The sequence below is a fragment of the Fulmarus glacialis genome, unplaced genomic scaffold, assembly GCF_000690835.1.
Source record: "Fulmarus glacialis isolate BGI_N327 unplaced genomic scaffold, ASM69083v1 scaffold17128, whole genome shotgun sequence".
Taxonomy (NCBI): Eukaryota; Metazoa; Chordata; class Aves; order Procellariiformes; family Procellariidae; genus Fulmarus; species Fulmarus glacialis.
The window spans coordinates 59,126-79,986 of record NW_009229114.1 but is presented as its reverse complement, the minus strand read 5'-3'; the positions used below and the strand labels follow the sequence as shown (position 1 = coordinate 79,986).

Genomic DNA, 20,861 nt, shown 5'->3' with positions numbered 1-20,861 from the left:
GCTCACAGCTACACCCTCCATGGATGTGTTTGCCAAGACAATGAGAACAAATGAGAAAATGGTGTTTACTGTTGGTGACCATATCAGTCCACCCATTGAGAGACGGACCTGGAAGCCAGGCAAGCTTTGCAGGACCAGCTTCTCATTTGTACATGTCTCCAGTGAAGGAATAGTCTGCAAAGCTGAGTCAAGGTTGTGGGTGGTAACGTGGTGGTATGGATAATTTCTACATGAGCAGAAGATCCTTCCGTTCAGAACCTGAGCCCTGACCTGAGTCCTGTGTGTTTTTTATATCCATTTGTGAAGCAGCAAGTCAAAGGATTTGAGCCTTAGTCCATTATTCACAGATGAACAATCTTTGGACTTTGGACCTCCCGTTTTAAGTAAGATTTATGAGTGAGTATATCATGTCTGAAGACATCTGGAAATGAGTTCAAACTTCCACATAAAGATGTTCTCTAGAGCTAGTCTATGCAAGTTGAATAGTTTAAGTGGTTGAAGACCAGGAAAAAAAATAAAAATCATCTGTTACGGATAAAAATTGCCACTAGGTGATGATAGTCTCATTGACGCAGAGACTTACGTGAGAAGTTTCACTGTCTTACTGAATCCAAGTTACAAAAGCACAAGCCCACTTAAAAATGGAAGAAAGAATAGCAGTTAGTCCCCCTAAACCTTCGTGCAGCCAATACTTAATAAGCCTTCAACTCTACTGGAAAGAGCAATATATTAGCTGAGTAATGAGATAACATTAGAATTGACCTATCTTTAGCACTTGCGAGCCTAAAAAGTAAATACCCATCAAAAAAAGGAAAGTATCGTGACATATTTCTATAAATTTCCAACATTTATTCCAGGTCCATATAGGAATGTTACTAGCATGTGTTAAACTGGATGCAAGATACACAAAATAAAAGATGGACCACTTTAAAAATTACATTTAGTGAGACCAATAAAATTGTTCAAAGCTTTGTTAGAATGGCAGTAGCCACAGAGAATATGAAAATGAAAGCAAGTTTATCTCCACATCTAATAACCTTCCACTTCAGAAGAATTAGGTCCATGGTTTTAAGTTGTGCATCTCTCTGACTTTCTTTGAAATTACGAATAATCAAGCTGAGCTCTTAAATCAATCATTAGACTGCCAACTTCTTTATAGTGACATGATCAAATTCTGCATTGTTCCATTTCACTGCAAATCAAGTCACTTTAAATGCTCTTCATTCTGCCTCAGTGCAGTGATGTGCAGAGCAATGGGTTTCTTCAGCAAACACACTAAGCAAAATCTTCACTTTACTGATAGAGGTAGTCCAGTAGAAATCAGCAGCAGTACTTGCATGCTTAGGATACGCTTTGTAGGATCAAGTCCTTCACCAGCAAATATATCATTCTATAGTTCATATAAAACTAATTTCATCACCTGTCCATGAAAAATACCATCTACTTTACTCTAAACAAAAGCCTTAACAGAAAAAGCCTCATGGGAGTTTCTACAAGGGAAGCCGTAAGCACTGACAGGTGAAACTGCACTGAATCAATGGAGTTGCAGCCCTTCTCACCAGGGCTGAACATTTCCAAATCACGGAAGGAGACAAACAGTGCAGACAGCTATGGCTGCGTGCGCGCTTGCCATCCTCAGTGGAGCAGGAACAGCTGCTACACATGATTTCAAAGAAGCAGGGACTTTCCTCCAGTGGAAAAACCAATCAATAGGCACGTGTCGCAGAACACGTTGCCATGTCAACTACATACTTTTACTATAGCTGAAACAAACAGTGACTGAGCTCCTCAGCAGGTAATGGCACTGCAGCAGCTGCTTATCATAGCAGCTGCTTTCATGACGATAATGGTCATTGCGGCCAGTGTGGTGGCATCTATGAGCCCTTGTCTGGACTGGGACTCGCTGCCCTATTTTAGGCGCAACCAAAAGCAAAATACAGCATTCAGTTATGGATTTACTGGGGGAAGGAAGCCAAAGCCAGCTTTATTTCTGCAATAGGAGGAGGGGGTTTGCTACATGCCCCCTGTGCCATGTGCGATGGCAACAGTTCTGTCACCTTTGCAGCGTAGGATCAGGACCCTCTTTCTCCTGCTGTGCAAAAGAAATTTCTTTTTTGGGGTACCCAGCATACCTAACAGGTAGACCAGTACTGCTGAGATCAGTGAAACTATTCATGCACAGAAAAACACATGCTCAAGGTTTCCAGGATAAGAGACAAAAGTATAAACAGTAAGAAAAAGGCAAAACAAAATAGCCAAATAATATGTACACAAAGTACTAGATGCACAGAACTTGTACAGCCTCTACAATGATTTTATTTCTTTAAAACTACTTCCACCAGCCTCAACTACTTCCACTAGCCTCAGTTCCCACATGCAAAGGGAAAGACAAGAAAACTAAACTAAACTGTCTTCTAAATTCCCGATAGAGTAGCACTTTCACTGCAGATTGTTTGCTCTGGGACTCTGCAGAGCTACTGCATGATTAAGTTTTAAAAGAAGGGAACAAACCGTGTGTATACCCACTGAAATGCAAAGACAGTCCAGCTATTAATAAATGACACACTGTCATGTTTATGATTTTAGTAGTAATTAATTACTATCTACACACATTGTATTGGCAAAACATTTGTAGGCTTTGTGTACTTTTTCTAAGAGTCTCAGGTGCATTTTTTTTTGCAGGAATATGCTCTATTACCATCACTTGAAACCTCACTTTTGCTTTACTGATCTCAGAACAATCTGCAGCATTTTCGTTAAAGAAGTGTGGGGAATGTAGGACAAAAATCCATACAACTAGGCTGTGTCCCATTGCTCACAGAATTTTGTAATATCTTTCAGTGTGTTTTTTTAGGAAACATGCCCATTTTCAAAAAAAGACTTAATAGTTTTTCTGGCTGTGAGACTCAACTTTGAATCCAAAAATCAAACTGGATTCTCATCATCATCAGTAAAACAGGTTCTTCTATAAACAAAATTAGACCTCTGGTTATTCCTATCCATTGCTATTTCTAAATGATGCCCTCAGGACCACCTTGGCAACTCCAGTCATCTGCAGCGATCTGCATGAGTGTGACTTGCCTTGTACTGGATCGTAGAAGTTCATTTTGCCTAGAGCTGACGCTGGCTCTGCTCCAGCACCGCACGTAAAGAAGTCTGTTACCCAGCTAGAAATAAGCTAAACATCTCCTGATTGCCAGTCCAATGTTTCTAACTATACTTCCAACCCTTCTCTTCTCCAAACCTCCTCCAGGCAATAAGAGCAAAAGTCACCTAGATTGCTGATTTTTCCATTAACTAGGGTTTTGGGGTTTTTTTTGCTTATTTGTAATAAATCTTTTCCTTCTGGATGTCCTATATTTTCTGCATTGCTATCTTATGGGAAAGAAACCAGGATGGTCCTTACAGTAGAAATAATGATTACTTTGTCTGAAAATGCTTTTAAAAACAAAAAATAGCATAACAACTCCATTAACAGTGGTAGCAATGGAAGCTAGTTTCCAAGGATTTGCATCTCAAAGCTGGATCCACTGGCGCCCAATAGTTTGTGATCTCTGGATGAGGTTTCTCTCACAGCTGGGCATTTGTAATCACATATGAGTTTATCTGATGTCTGATTGAGGGAGTGAATTCAGAAGGCAGTCCTTCCTTTATATTTACAAGGGGCATTTACAGGACCCCTCTTCACCACCCCATTTTTCCATATTTCTAACAAATTTATACCCTTGAGATAGTACCCAGTTTGGCCACCATGTTTGCAATTTAACAACGGAAAGAAGTAGCCTGACAAAGAGACATTCAGAGTAATCATACTACAGCCTTTTTTTTAAGATGCAGGCCCAGGTTTTCAAAAGCTGAAGCTTTTATTTGTATGCTCAGATCCACATTTAAACTACTATATGACTGGGCAGATTTTCAGAACAGATCAAGGCAAGTTTTGGCACAACAGCACATCTGTAAGATGTCCGCAGATTCAGTTAAAAGCCTGGAAGGGGATTCAGAGCAGCTATGAGCAGTTGCTGCTCATCCTGCAATTCCAGAATAATCAGTCCTGCTAAAAAATCTGGGTTAGCCTGGGTCCTTTACCCACACTCCATATTCCATTCAACAGTGAGGAGGAAATTAAAATGCGAAGAAGTAAAGGTGAAAACATCTCAAGAGCTTGTAGCATGTTTGGGGGAAAGAAATACATCATTTGGACTACCTTTGAATATTTTCTTGCTTTACTTTTAAACCACTTTGCCATTGTGACCTTTCCCTGAGTACCCTGAAGGGTTAACATATTAATTAAAGCAAGGTATTCTACTCCTTAAATTATTAATTAAAATAAAAACTGCAGCTGGCGTTTAACAGCAACTCAGTCCCAACAGCAGGTTCTAGTCACTTCACCTAAATGAAACATATCATGAAGTTGGCATGAAAATCATATTGTCTGAATCAAACACATCTGGTGACTGACACAAGCTTTTACCTATAATGAAAATAACAAACTACCTCTGTTATTTACGCAGATGCATTTTAAATTGTTTGCTACGCTGATGTCTTCTACCACTCATATTCGGAAGCTAAAAATCCTAATGAAGATTAACGATTAAGATCGAGAGGGAAGAAATTGCTTTCTTCCTTTTCAACTGGTGTTATAAGTACTGATACCACTGCCGTTCTGTTTTGCACTCAGATGACAAAGAGTAGCTTTTTAATTAAATAGAGTGGGGAACGGATAAGCTTGGCATCTTCATGCTGGCTTATAAAGCCCTTACTCAGGGTGAGTGGTACTTTGTACCATGACTGTTAGGATATCATTATACTGTGAGTAGTTCCATTAAAGTCCATGAAATCCCGGGGTGGGATAAAGTCCTACTCAACTCTTTATTAATTTTTGATTTATCAGGAGCTGTCGCACGCTGCGAGAATGAGGATCTTGGTGTGGAAATCTCTGGGCTGCTGCCTGCACCAGTGTCAGCAGTCTCATAGCTGGGGTGGAGGGGCTGGATGAATTCACACAGCTCAGATCTGTCAGAGGTACAAAGTGATGCTGGAAAACAGCTTCACACCCTTCCCTTACCACAGGGAGTAAAGCAGAAGCTATCGATGTTGACAGAAAGACGAGAAGAAAACAGAAGGGCTCTGAAGAGGCATCTTGATTGCTAGAACATGTGCTGGGTACTCCTGGGAAATCAAAACGTAGGGCTCTTCATTAATACTGAAAGCACATATAGCATTCATCAGTTATTATTGATGTCTAAAGTGCATTCATTACATGCATATTTTAAAGTCTGGAGGCCCACTTGCCTGTTTCTCAGAGGACCCAGATTGCAAGCACTTGGTATATGGTGTACTTCCCACCTCAGCCTGAGGTAAACAAAAAAAAGAGACCTTACCCTTTTGCCTCTCTCTCCTCATCCTGAACACGAGTCTCGCCTGAATACCGAACCTCATACTAGAAACACTGACAGCACTGCATCTAAACCAACTAGCCATTCCTTATATTGAGATTAATTAGTTTATTGGGTAGCCTAATTATATACCTTGAAATATGAGCTTGGAAATTGCATTACTGCCATATGAAAGAAACATAGTAGTTAACATCCACCCCATTCTGACTGATGGTTTTCTATTCTTTTTTAGATAGATATGACTATTCATAAATCAATTAAATTAAATCAGTGGCTTATTCTCCTAGGCCGGTTTTAATGGTTTAGAAGGCAAACAACTTTAGTGCATGTGATTACATTTCTTTTAATGGAACTTTGGCAGCTGTATCAAAATAGCTTTTCTAAGGCAACACCATTCTCTCCCTCATCTCCAGATGAGTCTGGAAATGCTCCTGTATTATATTATATGGGGGCACGCGTGCAGAAGAAGAGAACATTGCTCAGTAAGGCAGATGAGCCCAGGAAGTGGAAAGAACATACACAATCCTTCCTTTAGCAACACAGTATTATTTCCAGAAAAGTTTTCTTTCCCTCTGGAAAATCTTTTGCAACACAGGAACTAAGAACTAATAGGAAAGCACTCACGGTAATAAACAGTAGCATCTTAGTTTCCAGGGAAACTAAGAACCCCCAGCTCCAGTGTGTTTTGCTGTGGTTTTTTTTTTTCATTTTTTTACATCATCAGGAATAGTTTCTAAATCTTCTTTTGAGGATATTCAATTTTTAAAGCCTTTTCTTTAAATGGCAAGTTTAGAGTTTTCCACCTCATTGCAAGATGGTCTATAAACATTTTAGAATGTATTGGAACAACTTTTATCTCAGAAGACGAAATACCATCCTATATATCATTTAGGATGTTAAGAGTTTAAGGTGTGAAAAAGAATGATCTTTTATCATGGAGACATTTATAAGGGGAATGGCTATTTTAGATTTGAATGAAAATGTCAAAGAGAAAAGTAACCAGATTAAAAGTGTTTGCAAGATGATGGAGCTCACTATTCTGAGGAAAAAAAGAAAAAGCAAGAGTAACAGCATAAAAATGATGGATTTCAAAAGACCAGACCTCAACAGACTTCAGGAACTGGAGGATAAAGTCTCTTGGGAAGTTGATTTAAAGGATAAAGGACTAGAGAAGGGCTGGCAATTCCTGAAAGAGACCGTATCAAAGACACAGATGCAAACTATCTCAACATGAAGAACTATAAAAAGATATTATAAGAAGCTGTTATAATGTCAGTAAGAGCTCTTTCAGGACCTACAAAACCAAAAGCATTTTCTTTCCTCAGTGATTATAAAAGAGTAGTGCAGCCGTTTGACTAAATATGCATACATACTACAAATGCATGGGAATCGTACAAATGCATGGGAGGAAAAAAAATCAGGTAATCAAAAATAAATCCTCCTCACAACCCCAATGAATCTAGCTTATATGATTTAAGGTGTTACTGCACAAAGCTGTTTGCGTCATCCCTCGACTGAAGTTCCTGTGTCCACAGCAGACCTGGCAAAAAGACGGGTGCCTGTACCCCAGCTATCCCATAGAAAGTTTGATACATTAATTTGTGGCTGATTTCATTAGCACAACATGAAACAGATGACAGTGCACTGAGCTCACCAAAACTGAAACTCTTACCCTCACAACCTGCAGCATAGGTATGCTCAGTCTTTCGTCTCTGAAAGAATGGCTGCTGAGCTTTGCTCCAAGAGATCAGCTTTTGAATTGATTGTATGAACTGAACTTTTAGGCTACAGGAGGTACAATCATTACTTAATTTTTATCGCAGGCTATTAATTCAAACCTTGCAATGTGAACGACGGATCATCTAAGTGGAGCACAGGACTGGCCATAGCACGGTGACACTGGTCAGTGTTAACCAACCAACCGCGACTGCGGGAGGATGGCTGGGCAAACATTCTTCCTCTGCTCCTGCTGGAAACTTCCCTTCTTTCCCCTCTCCTCCCTCCATCCAAAATAATCTAAAGAAATAAACAATTCAGTGCATGTTCCTTATACTCACAGTCATCCTGCTGACATTGAATATACGGCAATGAACAGAAGGTGGGAAAATTACTTTTGCTGACAGGAGGGTGGCAAATTCTGGTGCTGAACAACCGTGGTACAAGAATGACAGAACCGCTGCTCGCACGGAGAGGTTGGTGAGGAATTGTGCAAGATGAGAAGACTTTTTTTTTTTTTTTTACACAAGCAGATGAAGCATTTTCCAAAACATGCAAGAGATTAACGGAGTTGAAAGCTCATGTATTTCCTGTCTGAGCTGGCAGCAAGTAAGCAAACAGGTACAGCTTTCCCTTCTTACAAGTAGTAACATCTACTTTCAACTTCATCTCATTGTTCCACAGGAAGTAACTTACTGTGATAAAGTGCTTACTAATTATTGGTAGTTTTGCAAATGCAATTTACTTGCTTGTTCTGGCTGCGGGGTTTCTTTCAGAGAGATCTTCTGACTCGGGATTATTTGGAAATCTGTGCAGAAATATGCACTATATTACCCTATAATAGAACAACCTGCATGGCTTTTATAATAGGGCCCACTGTTACACTAATGACTCTGACCAGCACAAATAAATAGTATAAAATACAAGTAATTTTACAGCTGTTTTGTTTTGTTTTTTTCCAGGCAGCTGCTTCACTAGCAAGTGTCACGAAGATATTTATATTTTTTTCAGGTTCTACCTGCCTTCCCACTTTGAGGGTCTTTGTTTAAATACTCCTCTGACAAAGGTATATACCACAGGGGCATGTAACAGTATCTGTCTGTCCAAAAGAATAGCAAACATGGCCAGCAGGCAAACACGTGAAATAGTATATTAACATGCAAAAAGCAGTTAGGTAGTTTTGCGTTGTAGGTCAAATAAATATCGCTCTGATATAGTGGAAAAAAATATTAGTGCTTTGCAGGAATGAAACTCAAATGCTCGAGCACACTGGCCAGCCTGGGTGTTCCGCACCCAGAATCCATTTCCAAAACAGAATTCACCATGAAGTTTTTATTCCTACTCCTGTTTTTGTCCTTAAAAAATGGTGGGCTGAGGTAGTCTTTACAGTTAGGAGATGTCTGAAGCTTTAAGGCCATCTCTTTTTGAATTGCTGTAGTAATCATTATTTTGCCTTTTTGATATCCTGTTATATTAAATTTCATTATCCATTTATATAAGACATTGAATCAGCTTCTTTAGAGAAAAACAATAGAAATATAAATATCCTATTGGGCAAAAATCTTCTGTTACTGCATTTTGTATTGTTTATCCCTTAGGAATCAAATATAAAATAAACCCCAACAAAATAAGCCATAGGTACTATCCTTGTAATAAAAAGAAACCACATACTACAACAAAGGTTGAAGTTGGGGACCAATGAGATTTAACGTATGCAGAAAGCATACAGCTACTCTACTCTGTGGACAGCCAGTGAATAACCTATATTAACATGAGAAAATCTGCCTTAAAAAATGACTCAATCTGAGCTGAGAAGAAGAGACCGCACATCAAATCTCAGATTTGAACCAATCCAGGCATATTTTGATGGGCTGTCATGAGGGTTGCTGCTCTTGCTAGATTTTCACCCTTCCAAAGCAAAAGAAAAAATAATAAAAAAACATTTTATTACCTGCACAGATGGTAGATTTTGCTAACGTCATATCCAAATCATTTTCTTCTCTAAACTGTATGTGCATCTGAATGTTAATGCCTCAACCCACTTAAGTCACAGAACTTCCCAGTAACAAGAACAAATGAAGAGATGCTATAATATAGGTGGTGTAAAAGTAGAGTTGAAGAGGGTGTGGAATCACAAAACTCTTGGGTTTCCAAGAGATCTCCAGTATATGTCACGTTTTTGTAATGGCAACTGGAGACATGGAACGCAAGCTTGGTTTTCAGCTGTGCGTTCTCATTTTTCCCAGAAAAATGTCCTTGGGAAATATTTGCACTTATATGCTTGCCCACTTGCTCAATTACAGGCGTGATTAGGATCCATTTTAAACCATGGTTGAACAGCATATGCCAACATTCAGAAAGCTTTTTAAAAGGCTCCAGACTTTGTGAAACCCTGGGTTTCCCAGAAGCACCCACTGGGCAACACCGTCAATGAAAGTGAAATTAAAAGATAGATGATGGGGATTCTAGCACTGGCAACAACACAGTGTCTTGTCCTGAACAGTGCCTGAAGGCAAATGGCTGGCAAGCTCTGCCCTTGAGCGCTGCTGCCCTGCTGCACAGCTTGCAGAGCATTTCCCATGACATGTCTTCCATGTGGTCTAAGCAGGGAATGTTCTGGAAAGAAAACATTTTTGAGTTTTTGTCCTTGCTCATTCACTTGCATCTTTCTTACACTCTTCTTTAGCCTTCGTTTTTATGGATGAACTTAATCTAGTTATTTAATGATTGAAGCTTTTGCTCACAGGCCTTAAATAATAATCATGATAATTATTTTTTATCAGGCTCATTCATACGTGCCTCCTGCCAACGTGCCTGAGGTTCTGCACAGACACCGCAAAACATAGTACAAATGGAACATAACAAAGTTAAACATAACAAAAGAAAATCCAATGAAATATTTAGAAAGCCACGTACGATATTAACAGAAAGGCGGTTTTCAAACACAAGGAATTTCAAGGCAAAATCACTGCAAATACAGAGGGATTCCTGTGAGGTTCTTGCTACCAACCCCATCAAATCCACTTAACTACAGCAGATGAAACCTGTGTTCATTTCCCTCTAGCTGGCATCTTCAAAATACTTTCCTCATTTTCTTTTAAAATATTTTGAGATTGTTTCTGGTTTGTATGCAACCCAGAAAATCTATCATTTTTGATACCTGCAGAGCTATTATAATATGGTCATTTCTGGTCATCATCTTTAAAGCAGCTAAACTGCCATATAAGATATGAAAAAATTGTTACTCTGCTGTACAGAAAGGGAACTGAGACAGAGAGGAGGCTAAGCTTGCTAAGAAAAAGAATTTACACCCAAGTCTTCCAAGTGTCAGACTATCACCCCAACTAAGCTGCAGTAAATCTTCAGCTGTCACCAAAACACATGAAATTTGGGGATTAAAATGCAAATAAGGAAATCCCAAATCATAAAACAACAGCTGTGAACTTAAAAGCAGATATAACATGCATTTGTATGCAGTCCACGAACGCATATATACAGATGCCTTTCAAAACATCCATAGCATGTGCAAATGTTAAGGATCAATTTGGTAAAATCTTAAATTTAAACCCTTTTGAATTTGCAAATAGCCTACTTTTTAATGTCCTATTTTTCCTGCATGATTCTTAAGCTCTTGTTAGACAAGCTTTCCTAAACCTGAACTTCAGAATATCTGTGCAGCTTCTGAACTGCATGTAGTCTGCTTGTTAACAAGAGATGAAGCTGGAAGTTAAGTCACTGCTAATTAAACTCATAATTACAAATGGAAGGTCAGACAGCAGATCCAAGGGCTGTTTGAAAATGTAATAAGACAAAAGAAAGAACAAACTCTCTTGTAAAAATTCAGCCCTTACTTGGCAGACTGACCCATTAGAAGACGTCTCAGCTGCATACAGTTCTGAAGGCAAATATTAGAATAATAAATGGAAATCATTTGGGTTTAAACAAGTTTGTCAAGGATTAGCACAGGCTTTAAACATTACCTAGATTTCTATTTAAAAACAAAAATTAAGAATTGCTCATTTACAAAGTTAGAACGTGGATCACGGCCTCCTAGCCTGAGCTCCAAAGTGGTTGCCACCAGCACATTCACAAAAAATTCCTTCTCTTTTGGAACTGGGTAACACCTCACTCCTCTGCCCATATGTGGTCGGGAAATCTGCTTGATGGTCCACTGCTCTGCCTGTGAATCTCCACGAACGCAGAAACCCTGAGGTAACCACAACATTGCCTTTGTTCCCTTGTTGTGAGGTTGGGCAGAGAGAAGATGAGAAGAGCACAAGAGGTAATTTGGACAGAGGGCTCAGAGAAGCAGTATTAAAAGAGCAAAGGGTTGCAGAAGTTCCAACTGCTAGCAACTGGAAAACGGTGGACAGCTGGGGAAGGTTCTATTTTGTGCTATCCTCGATCTCCTGAAGGGCCAGAGGTTTTGATGTGGGTCTCAAACTCCACGTTCTGCCCCTCCCCACCGCCCTGTCACAGCGGGGCGAGCGATGGGCACACAGGACACACGAGGAACAAGGCAGCACGCACAGCCATGCCAGACCAGAAAGCCAGTGCCTCTCCCCGTTATCATGCTTGTGATGAAGCCCTTGAGGGTTTGGGAAAATCCAAGGAGAAGATTTTTGTTCTTTCCAAAATAGGCACGTTTCTTACATGGGATCTGGGCACCTGGACAGCACAGCACTTGGGAGCCCATTTGGGATTTAGGAAGTCTCTGTCAGGAAATACAGAAATAGAGGCAGCATATCAAAGCTGCTTTCTGCCGTGCCTCCTGCTCTGGGTATTTCACCTTTCTGTGAGCCACAGACAGTCCCTGAAACTCATGGCAGGGTGGAAAAGCCTTGTGAGATTTGCCAATACCAGAGTTAAAAAAAAATTATTCCCTCATCAGCAGGCTTTCATCTGACGTGCTAATTCTAAAAATCTGCTTTCCAACAGTTCAACTTTGCTTTAGTGAATGTCTCACCAAGCCCCTTCTAATAAATATCATTTATGATTTCTATGACACACTTGTTTTGCAGTGAAATTGTGGAGGTAAAGATCACTGGGCTGATTGACACCTAGTTATTCAATCAAACATACTCTTATTCTGCTAGTCACAGACCACACATGCCAAATTTGATGCTGAAACAACTTTTATTAGGCATTTTGGAGGGAGCTTGGGAAGAAAATCACTCTTGTAATGAAAATCTTAACTATGTTGCAGCTACTGCAGCACCATAATACTATTTTCTCTCCTGCTGGCAATTTAGCAGCAGCAGTACTGAACACCAGAGGACTTTGCTGTGGAGGGAGAGTTAACAGCACGCATTTACTGAGAGGGTGGGGGTTCGGTTTCTTAACAATGGAAGTATACACAGATGGATTTGGTAGTTCTCAGCTGGTGAGCAAATTTTCAGCTATAACTCATTGTGCCTCTTTGGGTGGGAAAAATGGATTTCTAGTAAGTATTGCTTTCTGGGTCCATGAAAGATATAATGCGGGCAAGCTGAGTGGCAAATTTAGAAAGGCAAAAATAGTCACTCCACATGATACAATCCTGAAGCTCAGTAGTGCTGGGAGCTGAGACACCAGGCCACAATGCATTCATGTAAGGCAGTAATTTACTTTCTCAGGAAAAACATTTGTTCTAAATCTGACATGACATTTTATAAGATGTTTCTCCTAAAGAATGGAGACTTGAAAATATCTTCATCACAGCTTAGAAATGGATGAAGACTTAACAGAGTTTCCGGAGAACTATTTCTTTACCCCATCCCCTCTCTCCTAAGGCACTAGCAGTTTTCAATGAGAGGGTTTAGTCCCAATCTCTCAGACTAGCAAGATCTCAGGGAGATTCTGCAAACTTTGTAAAATAGCCATAGGCAAGCCATACCAAGCAAGTCCCTTAATTGGCTCAGTTATGCCAACTAGTGATCAAATCAAAGAGTTTTCTGACAGCTACCATTTCAGATTATTTAGGGAATGTCCTGGTTTCGGCTGGGATAGAGTTAAATTTCTTCCTAGTGCTGTGTTTTGGATTTAGTATGAGAAGAATGTTGATAACACACTGATGTTTTCAGCTGTTGCTAAGTCAAGGACAGCTTCCATGCTACCAAGCAGAGGCTGGGAGGGAGCATAGCTGGGACAGCTGGCCCAGCTGGCCAACTAGGTATTCCATACCATGTGATGTCATGCTCAGTATATGAATGGTAGGCGTGGTCCAGGAAGTAGCGATCGCTACTTGGTTATTGATCAGCATGGGTGGTGAGCAATTGCATTGTGCATCACTCATTTTGTATATTCTATCATTATCATTATTATTATTTTCCCGTTTTCTGTTCTATTAAACTGTCTTTATCTCAACCCACGAACTTTTCTCACTCTTACCCTTCTGATTCTCTCCCTGTCCCACGGGGCAGGGGGGAGAGGGGAGGCTGAGCAAGTGGCTGCATGGGGTTTGGCTGCCTGCCAGGTTAAACCAGGACAGGAATGATTCGAGTGCCTAAGCCGAAGCATCTGGGACCACTTTAGACACCCCAGGCAATACGAATAATCCACGTTGTGGCTGACACACTCAATAGAGACCTTTGCCCTTATAGCCAAGTAGCTGGAGCACAGGCACTGAACCGTATGGCAACTTAAATTACTTTAGACATTTCTGGTTTGGCACCTGAATGACTCTGCTGGTGTTTGTAGATGACAGTAGAGTGCTTTCTTCCTTCCGTATCCTCACCTTGTACAAGGGGATGGGGTATCGGGAACCTAAAAAGTGGCAGCTACCATTAGGTATAGAAAGGCATTTAATTATAATTCTTCATCTGCCCTCTCTAACAGTAGAAGGGCGTTTGGGCTCTAAAGTCCCAAAACAACGCCAAGCAGCTCCTTTACCCAAAAATCTTCTCCCCCTCCTTCAAGATTCTTAGCAATGTCCTTTCATTTTAATAAGAAGGGGAATCAAAACCCCTTGTAAATGTTGTAATAGCTCAGCCTCAAAGGCCTCCTCTAATAATTCATAGTTCTGCTCGTAAACCTGTGTCTCTCTTTGAAATTCCTCACTGCATTTCACCCCAACTTTTGTCCTTCTCTGAACTTTGCTCAGTTTTGGGAGGTGCTCAGTAGACCAAACAGACAGTTTCTTCTGCCATGAAGGAACTAGAACTTTCAGAAATTTTTGAGAAGATATTATTCAAGCTTTCCAGACAACTCTTTCTGTCTTGGGTTTCAAGAGCAATTTATTCATTGAGCTTAACCTTATTCCCATTACAGCCAGGCCTTGCAGATACTCTGCGGCAGTTTTATTCTGTTTAGTTTCTCATGTTATTTCCAGAAATTACTTGCAGTTCTTATTTCCATTACTGTTAAAACCCACTTATTTTGGCCAAGCTAACAGAAAATTAATTTAAAACCAAAACATTTTATGGTTTTGGGCTGGTTATTATTGTAACACTATATCCGTACAAAGCATTGCATTACCTGCAAGTACAAAATGGCAAGTTAAAAATTGAAAATACTGTTAAACTCATGTTTATGAGAAACACACTTTTTTATGACCCTCTGTGCAGATACCACAGAGAAGGCAAAAGCAGCTTTTTTAAGTGCCAGCCTCACCTAAGTGCCAATGCCTCTGTTTCAGGAGCTGAGCACAAAGATTACAGTTTCCCCAGTTTCCCCAGTGCAACCCCAAGTGAGAGCAACAGAGTAACTGTGTCGCTCTCTAGCACCTAAAATCCTTGGCTCAGCATTGTCTAGGAGGAGAGCCTGTGTCGCACTGCCCGTCCTCTGGCCACCTCTCCACTCCATCACCATCAGACCAAACATGAGATACTGGGCTCTAATCCTGTCAGCACTGACCACAGAAGATCAACGGCCCTCCCAGTACTCCATGACAATGTGAAGTTGGAAATTTTGTCTGTGTTTTGAAAGAAAAAAATGAAAACATTCTTTAGCCTTTAAATTTTCTGAAGAAAAACAAATTACACACACACACACAAATTGCCACCAAACGACCAGCAGCTCTCTGGGGCTGCTCAGAGGTCTGGTGTATTGAAAATATTCTCATTGGGTATGGATTAGTAGGCAAACAGCAGGGGAAAGAAGTCAAAGGTGCAAGATAAATTGGGTTTGTTACAGAAGCTGTAATTTATCATTGCAATATTGCTAACACAACTGTAGAGAATTATATATAAATTTAATAAAACAACTGCTATATTACATCTATTATCCTGGAGTCAGGTTTGGTTATCTTTTCCTCCTTGAGAAGAAGCTTTATCTGCAAATAATGCCACTGACTCTGGCCATTTATATTTTGGCCATTTATATTTTAAAAGACCACCTATACTACTTTACATGCAAATAATAGCATGAAAACCGGTGTATGTCAAAATATTGAGAACATAAAATTACACATTGAAGGCGAGAAGTGAAATGTTATGTAGTTCCCTAGAGGTGACAGTTCCCTCTGACGTTCAACAAAGAAATAAAGACAGCTGAAGCAGGGAGAGCTCTAGTTAAGCAAAATACATATAAACATGAGAGACATCTCTTCTGGAAAAATACACAATTAAAGTGCCATTGTCCCCTCTGTGCACCTGTCAAAACTGCTTGGGGGTTGTAGGAGTGAAGGAGAAGGGGGGCTGAGAAGAGAAAAGCAGCCACTGCAAATAAGCGGAGTATTTTATTAGAGAGTTACCTCTATTCTTGCAAGAATGAGTGCTCAAATGGATAATACCTTTCTGTGAAATCCAGGTTTCCAGCTTCATGTTAAGAAGAGGCTCTTACCTTATAGGATTATCCATTCTTGATACTGTGAGAAATGCTGCTAAGTTCGCTGTGTAGGAGGAGCACACGATAAGGGTGAAGAGCCACCAGCTTCCCATTACAATGCGCATAGCCACAGAATTGACAGTAGATTCGCCCCCTACAAATATACAGAAAAAATGAGGGTCTCTCAGCAGCTTCCATTTACGATCACCCTCAGTGTGCCCTGTTATGTTAAACTTTTTTGGAGCTACCCCTCTGCATTTCTGCTTCCCCTCCAGACTGCCCTTTCACTGTGAGAAAAGCAGGGCTTCCGCTAAGACTAATAATTTACATTTTCTCCAGTCAACCTCTTGCCCTGGATACTGTTCTAGAAAATCATCTTTCAAAATATTTCCCTTGGGAATTATTGAGGATCAAATCTACAGAACATGAAAAATATTCTAAATAAAGAAAGTTTAATGGTGAAGCACGACTAATATGCAGGAGTTAAACCATTAGTGTTCAGAATATAGTAATATTCTGTTTTCAATTTCATTTTAGATTTGGAAAAAACCCATAAAACTGTCCCATGGTTTGTGTGCTATCTGTGCTGTATTTAAATCTGCAAAGACTGAAGCATTAGTGTCATTACTTGTTAGTCTTTACAACATTTCAAACAAGATTTCAAGATTTCTTGATTTCTTTCTAGCAGGCTGCAAGCACAGTTATGTTTGAACATTGTTGGAGACCAAACCTTACCATACAGCTGGTGCTAGTCACTTCAGCGTATGTTTGTGCTGATTATATCTTACTGTACTTAAACCCATCAGGGATGCCACCTTAATGAGATGAGGGACCAAGTTTCATAGCGATAGTAAGGATTTTCCAGCTGAAGCTTTATAAGCTTGCAATCACAATGAAAAAAAAATGTAGAAAAAATTTAACACCATACCCATATGTTAACATTCAACAAAACCTGCCTTCCAAGAATAGTACTAACGTTATAGATAAGGGACAAAAACTGTGTGGGCAGATTTTGCAAACAATTATTTACAAAAATAATTTTGTTAATGGTAGCAATCCTACTGAATTCAGTAGGATTAGTCCTATGCCTAGGGATTCCTGAGTGTAAAGTTAGTTACATGACTACAAATCATTTTCCTATTCAATTCAAAAAACAAAAAGATAAACTGTCTCACATTAGGTCAAAAACATACACATTTCTAAAATTAAATTTAAACAATTAGAAAAGGTGCCAGTTTCAGAGTTGGAGAAGTGTTGTAATTCCACACCAAGCAGCTCTGTAGTTTATTTAACGGGATAATTTTCCCAAAGTGGAAAAGCCTGCATGGAGCATTTCTTCTGGACTCACTGAGAGACAGACAAGCAGAACATAACCTCCCAAACTTACCTACCTCTTCCCACTTTTCATCAGCTGGGCTAATAAAACGTATTACCTCCCGTATGAGCCTTCTCTTTCATCTTTAGACCGTTCTGGCCAAGACTAACGTGTCCTGAGCTGCTTTACCCAAGGTAGAACATTTCTGAACATCCGTCAGTGGTGTTTATAAGAGAGTGAGTACCTTGCTGAACAAAGGCGCCGTACACGACCCAGATGGCACTGTGGAGGGTGGAGGAGGCAGAAGGGCTCGGCTGGGAAGCGTTCTGCGCCCTGACTGCCTGGATGCGGTTCAAGACAAAGATCAAGACACCAACTATAGGGATGGCTGCAGCAATGCAAGCCCACACCGCAAAGTCGAAAGGAGCAAAGAGAGAGAAGATGTTGATTTTTTCTTCGGGCTTTTTGATTAAGATCCCCACGGAATAGTCCATGTACCGCTTGCTGAAGTCCACAACACTCTCTCGTTCTGGTGTTATAGTGATGGCTGAGATGGCTAGGTCTGCTCTCTGCGAGACAAACGCAACAGATCAGATCTCTTCCTTTCACCGTGAATTCTGCCAGTGTGAGCCTTAAGGAGAAGCTTTTTAAGAACCAAGTGACTCCATGCATTTCTTTCTATAATTTAACATGTTTAGACAAATTAAAATAAGTTGTCTAAAAATAAAACCAGAATCAGTTTCATCATTTGAACATTAATTAATTGCACTGGTCTAAAGCAAAATAGTGAAGCATAACCTGTCAAAGTATTCTAGAACAAAAAATGTCACCCTGACTCCTCTCTGGAATGAGTGCAATTTATTTAACCCTTAATCCCTCACTTGTTTTCCAAAGGATGCCTAAAACTCCAAACCATATTAACCTGGTGCACTGCAAGCAATAAGAAAGAAACACCATTTATTTAGCTTGTGTATTTGATAGCAAGGTGCGAAGAGCTAATATTTGTTTCCTCCCTGCAGAGTTGCCAACTGCCCATATTCATGAAGGGATTTCATGTGACAGCTGGGGGGAAGATTTTGTTTATTTTTTATAGTGAATAAAGCGATTGCAAAAACTAGTAACTGGAAGAATGCACCTAAGATGACTTAGCTCCTGAAACTGCTTTGACCTCCACATTTAAAGGAGTAGGTTTTGCATGCAGAGGGTCTTTAAAGAGTATGCAAACTCAATGAAAGATAAACCAGAAGTTAATAAATAAGATTCCCAAAGCTTTTAAAGAGCTGCAATTAGATTTTGCATATTTTTCCATCTTAATAAACCCAGTTCTCTTCAAAAAATAGAATGTACTTTTTGATTCCTATCTCTATATTTTGTTGGGAAAGTAAAGCAAATGTTAGGTGAGGGAGGTCTGCTTTGAAATCCTTTGGAGTCAGTGGAAAAGCTAGTAGCAGAAATACCATTAAAAAAATACCATAATTGATACTTTGTTGCTTCAAAGAAAGCAATTTCCAAAGAAATTTAACAGGATTTCTTACCACATTTTCAAGTCAATGAAATTCAAACAGCTTATGTCAATGCAAAATAAGTAAAAAATTCTTTATATTTCCTAGCACCAACCAAAAACATCCCATTATCATACACACATTTGCTATTGCTTTAATTGCTTCTATTTCTTCCTAAACATCTACTTACCAGATACTGAGCTGCCTACTTACTAGATAATGAGAAAGTTCGCTTTCAGTAATAACTCCACTGTGGAAGAGTAACCTTTTCTACAAAGGGCAGCAACATGGAATATTAATTCCTTTGATTCTCCTTCTTGATTAAAATTTGTCCCATGTCAGATAGCGAGAACATGAACAAAATACACTCTAATTTCATTCTCCAGGAGATTCTAAGCTACAGATTTTCCCCATTTAGTTCAATTACCTTACTCCTGATTTGCAAAACTGTAATTAAGAAAAGAAATTTGGTCCTCTCTGTTTTAAAATGAACAAATAATCTTGAGATCAGTTTAAATTCTGGTCCTTCAAAACACTTCTTTATGTTATATTACTAGGGACACTTTTCCTGTTTTGGAGTCAAACAGTCGGCCATTATCAAACACATTGCCACAAAGTGACCCAAATAAAGTCGTACCTACAAACAAGTAGCAGACATAATGACAAAATTTAAAACAATAGTAATTAATATTTTAAGAATACATTATTTTTCTCTACTTTCTATAGTCATTCATTCATACACACATACATGTCCTCTCTTCTTATTGTTACAACTATGTAAACACACAGATTTACACTGATACAATTTATGTTGAGAACAGCTGGGTGTAAACAGACCAACAGACTCTCTAGTTCCTATCCGTGTACAGGGTCTTAAATTGCGCAGTTTATACCACACTCAAACCACTCATAGCTCGGAAGTGTTCTGCACTGGTGCTTTCATCCTAATTCATTCTTGGTAATTTGGAATGGAGAAAGGGGAGAATTTAAACAACCCCCTTACAAAGCTTTGACACCCTACTCCAAAGGGTTTTTTTTTCTTTTTTTTTTTTTTTTTTTAAAGCAGCTTCTTCTCTGTGTACCTTGTTAATGAGTTCTCCAATCATGCCATTCCAGGAGCTGTTTTGAAGCTGCTGTCCATATTTGCCATCAGGAGCTTGATATATCTCATACTTGAAGCCCAGATTCTTGGCAAGAGCATCCAGGACATCAATGGAAAATCCTTTATATCGTTTTGGTTGCCCGAGTATGTTCTCCGCCACCATCACAAAAGGTTCTTCCTGAGAACAAAACAATATCTTAACTGATACTTGAAACAAGTTTTTTAGTTTGCTTCTCTTGGCAAAAGGGCGTTTCCTGACTTAATTCTGGACAACTTGGCACAGATTTTGGGACACTCATAACCTTCTGAGGCAAAAAACTGTAGTCCAAGGGGGATATTATGAGGCATCCCAACCAGACACCAGTGCTTCAGCACCTTAGTCCTGTCCGTGGCCTTGGGTTTTCCACAGTTCATGAGAAGAGGCAGAGACTCCAGAGGACAATTCAGTCCCCTCTAGCAGCTTCCTGGTGTCTGCAGGATGAATTGCTCTCTGAAGTCTCTGCCTCTTCTCACTGACTATAAAGAGGGCACAGATACCTACCTTAGATGTTAAGTTAAGCACGTGAGTCCTAGATAGGAACATTAATACTGTCCATCTATCTCAGAACATATCAGATTTAGAAAGCCCTCTTTTACAGAGAATAATTAATCTTTTGTCCAGGAGATGTACTGAAACAAGAGCTAAAAATGCTGCATTTTGTGAATATTTAAAATTTTGAAAATTCAAAGAAGAACCTTCATGGTTACTGGTTCCTGGAGTATTTTATATTAAAGTATGTTTCGGGACCAAGGAAATGCAGCATTTTCTGGTGTGTTTTCTGTCAGGCATGGGGTCTCCTGTGGGGGAACATCAGGCCTGCCAGCAGCACAGCCATCACAGTTGGCCGCCTTTGCAACCTGGTACTGACATTCTTGTGGAAGGGATCTGCTCACCTCCCACATAAGCTTGCATGTCACCAGGCAGAGGAAAGAAAATGGGGCTGGGGGTAGTGCCTTAATGATCTTACGCGGTGCTTCCTATTTGTACCATGATTCAGAAAAAAAGAAATAAAAATCACAAAAAGACACCACATTCTGCAAGCTGC

The 20,861-nt window shown here is 39.7% G+C and overlaps 1 protein-coding gene across 1 annotated transcript in view; it reads right to left on the bottom strand.

The window, feature by feature from the left end:
• Positions 1-15,868: 15,868 nt before the first annotated feature.
• The window catches only part of GRID1 (glutamate receptor, ionotropic, delta 1), a gene marked incomplete at its 5' end in the record, with an annotated part of 61,621 nt that continues 56,628 nt past the window's right edge, over positions 15,869-20,861 (bottom strand). Inside the window, 3 exons of the mRNA XM_009583747.1 lie at positions 15,869-16,011; positions 17,417-17,741; positions 19,757-19,954. Coding sequence (XP_009582042.1) covers positions 15,869-16,011; positions 17,417-17,741; positions 19,757-19,954 — 666 coding nt within the window. The remainder of the gene's footprint in view (positions 16,012-17,416; positions 17,742-19,756; positions 19,955-20,861) is intronic.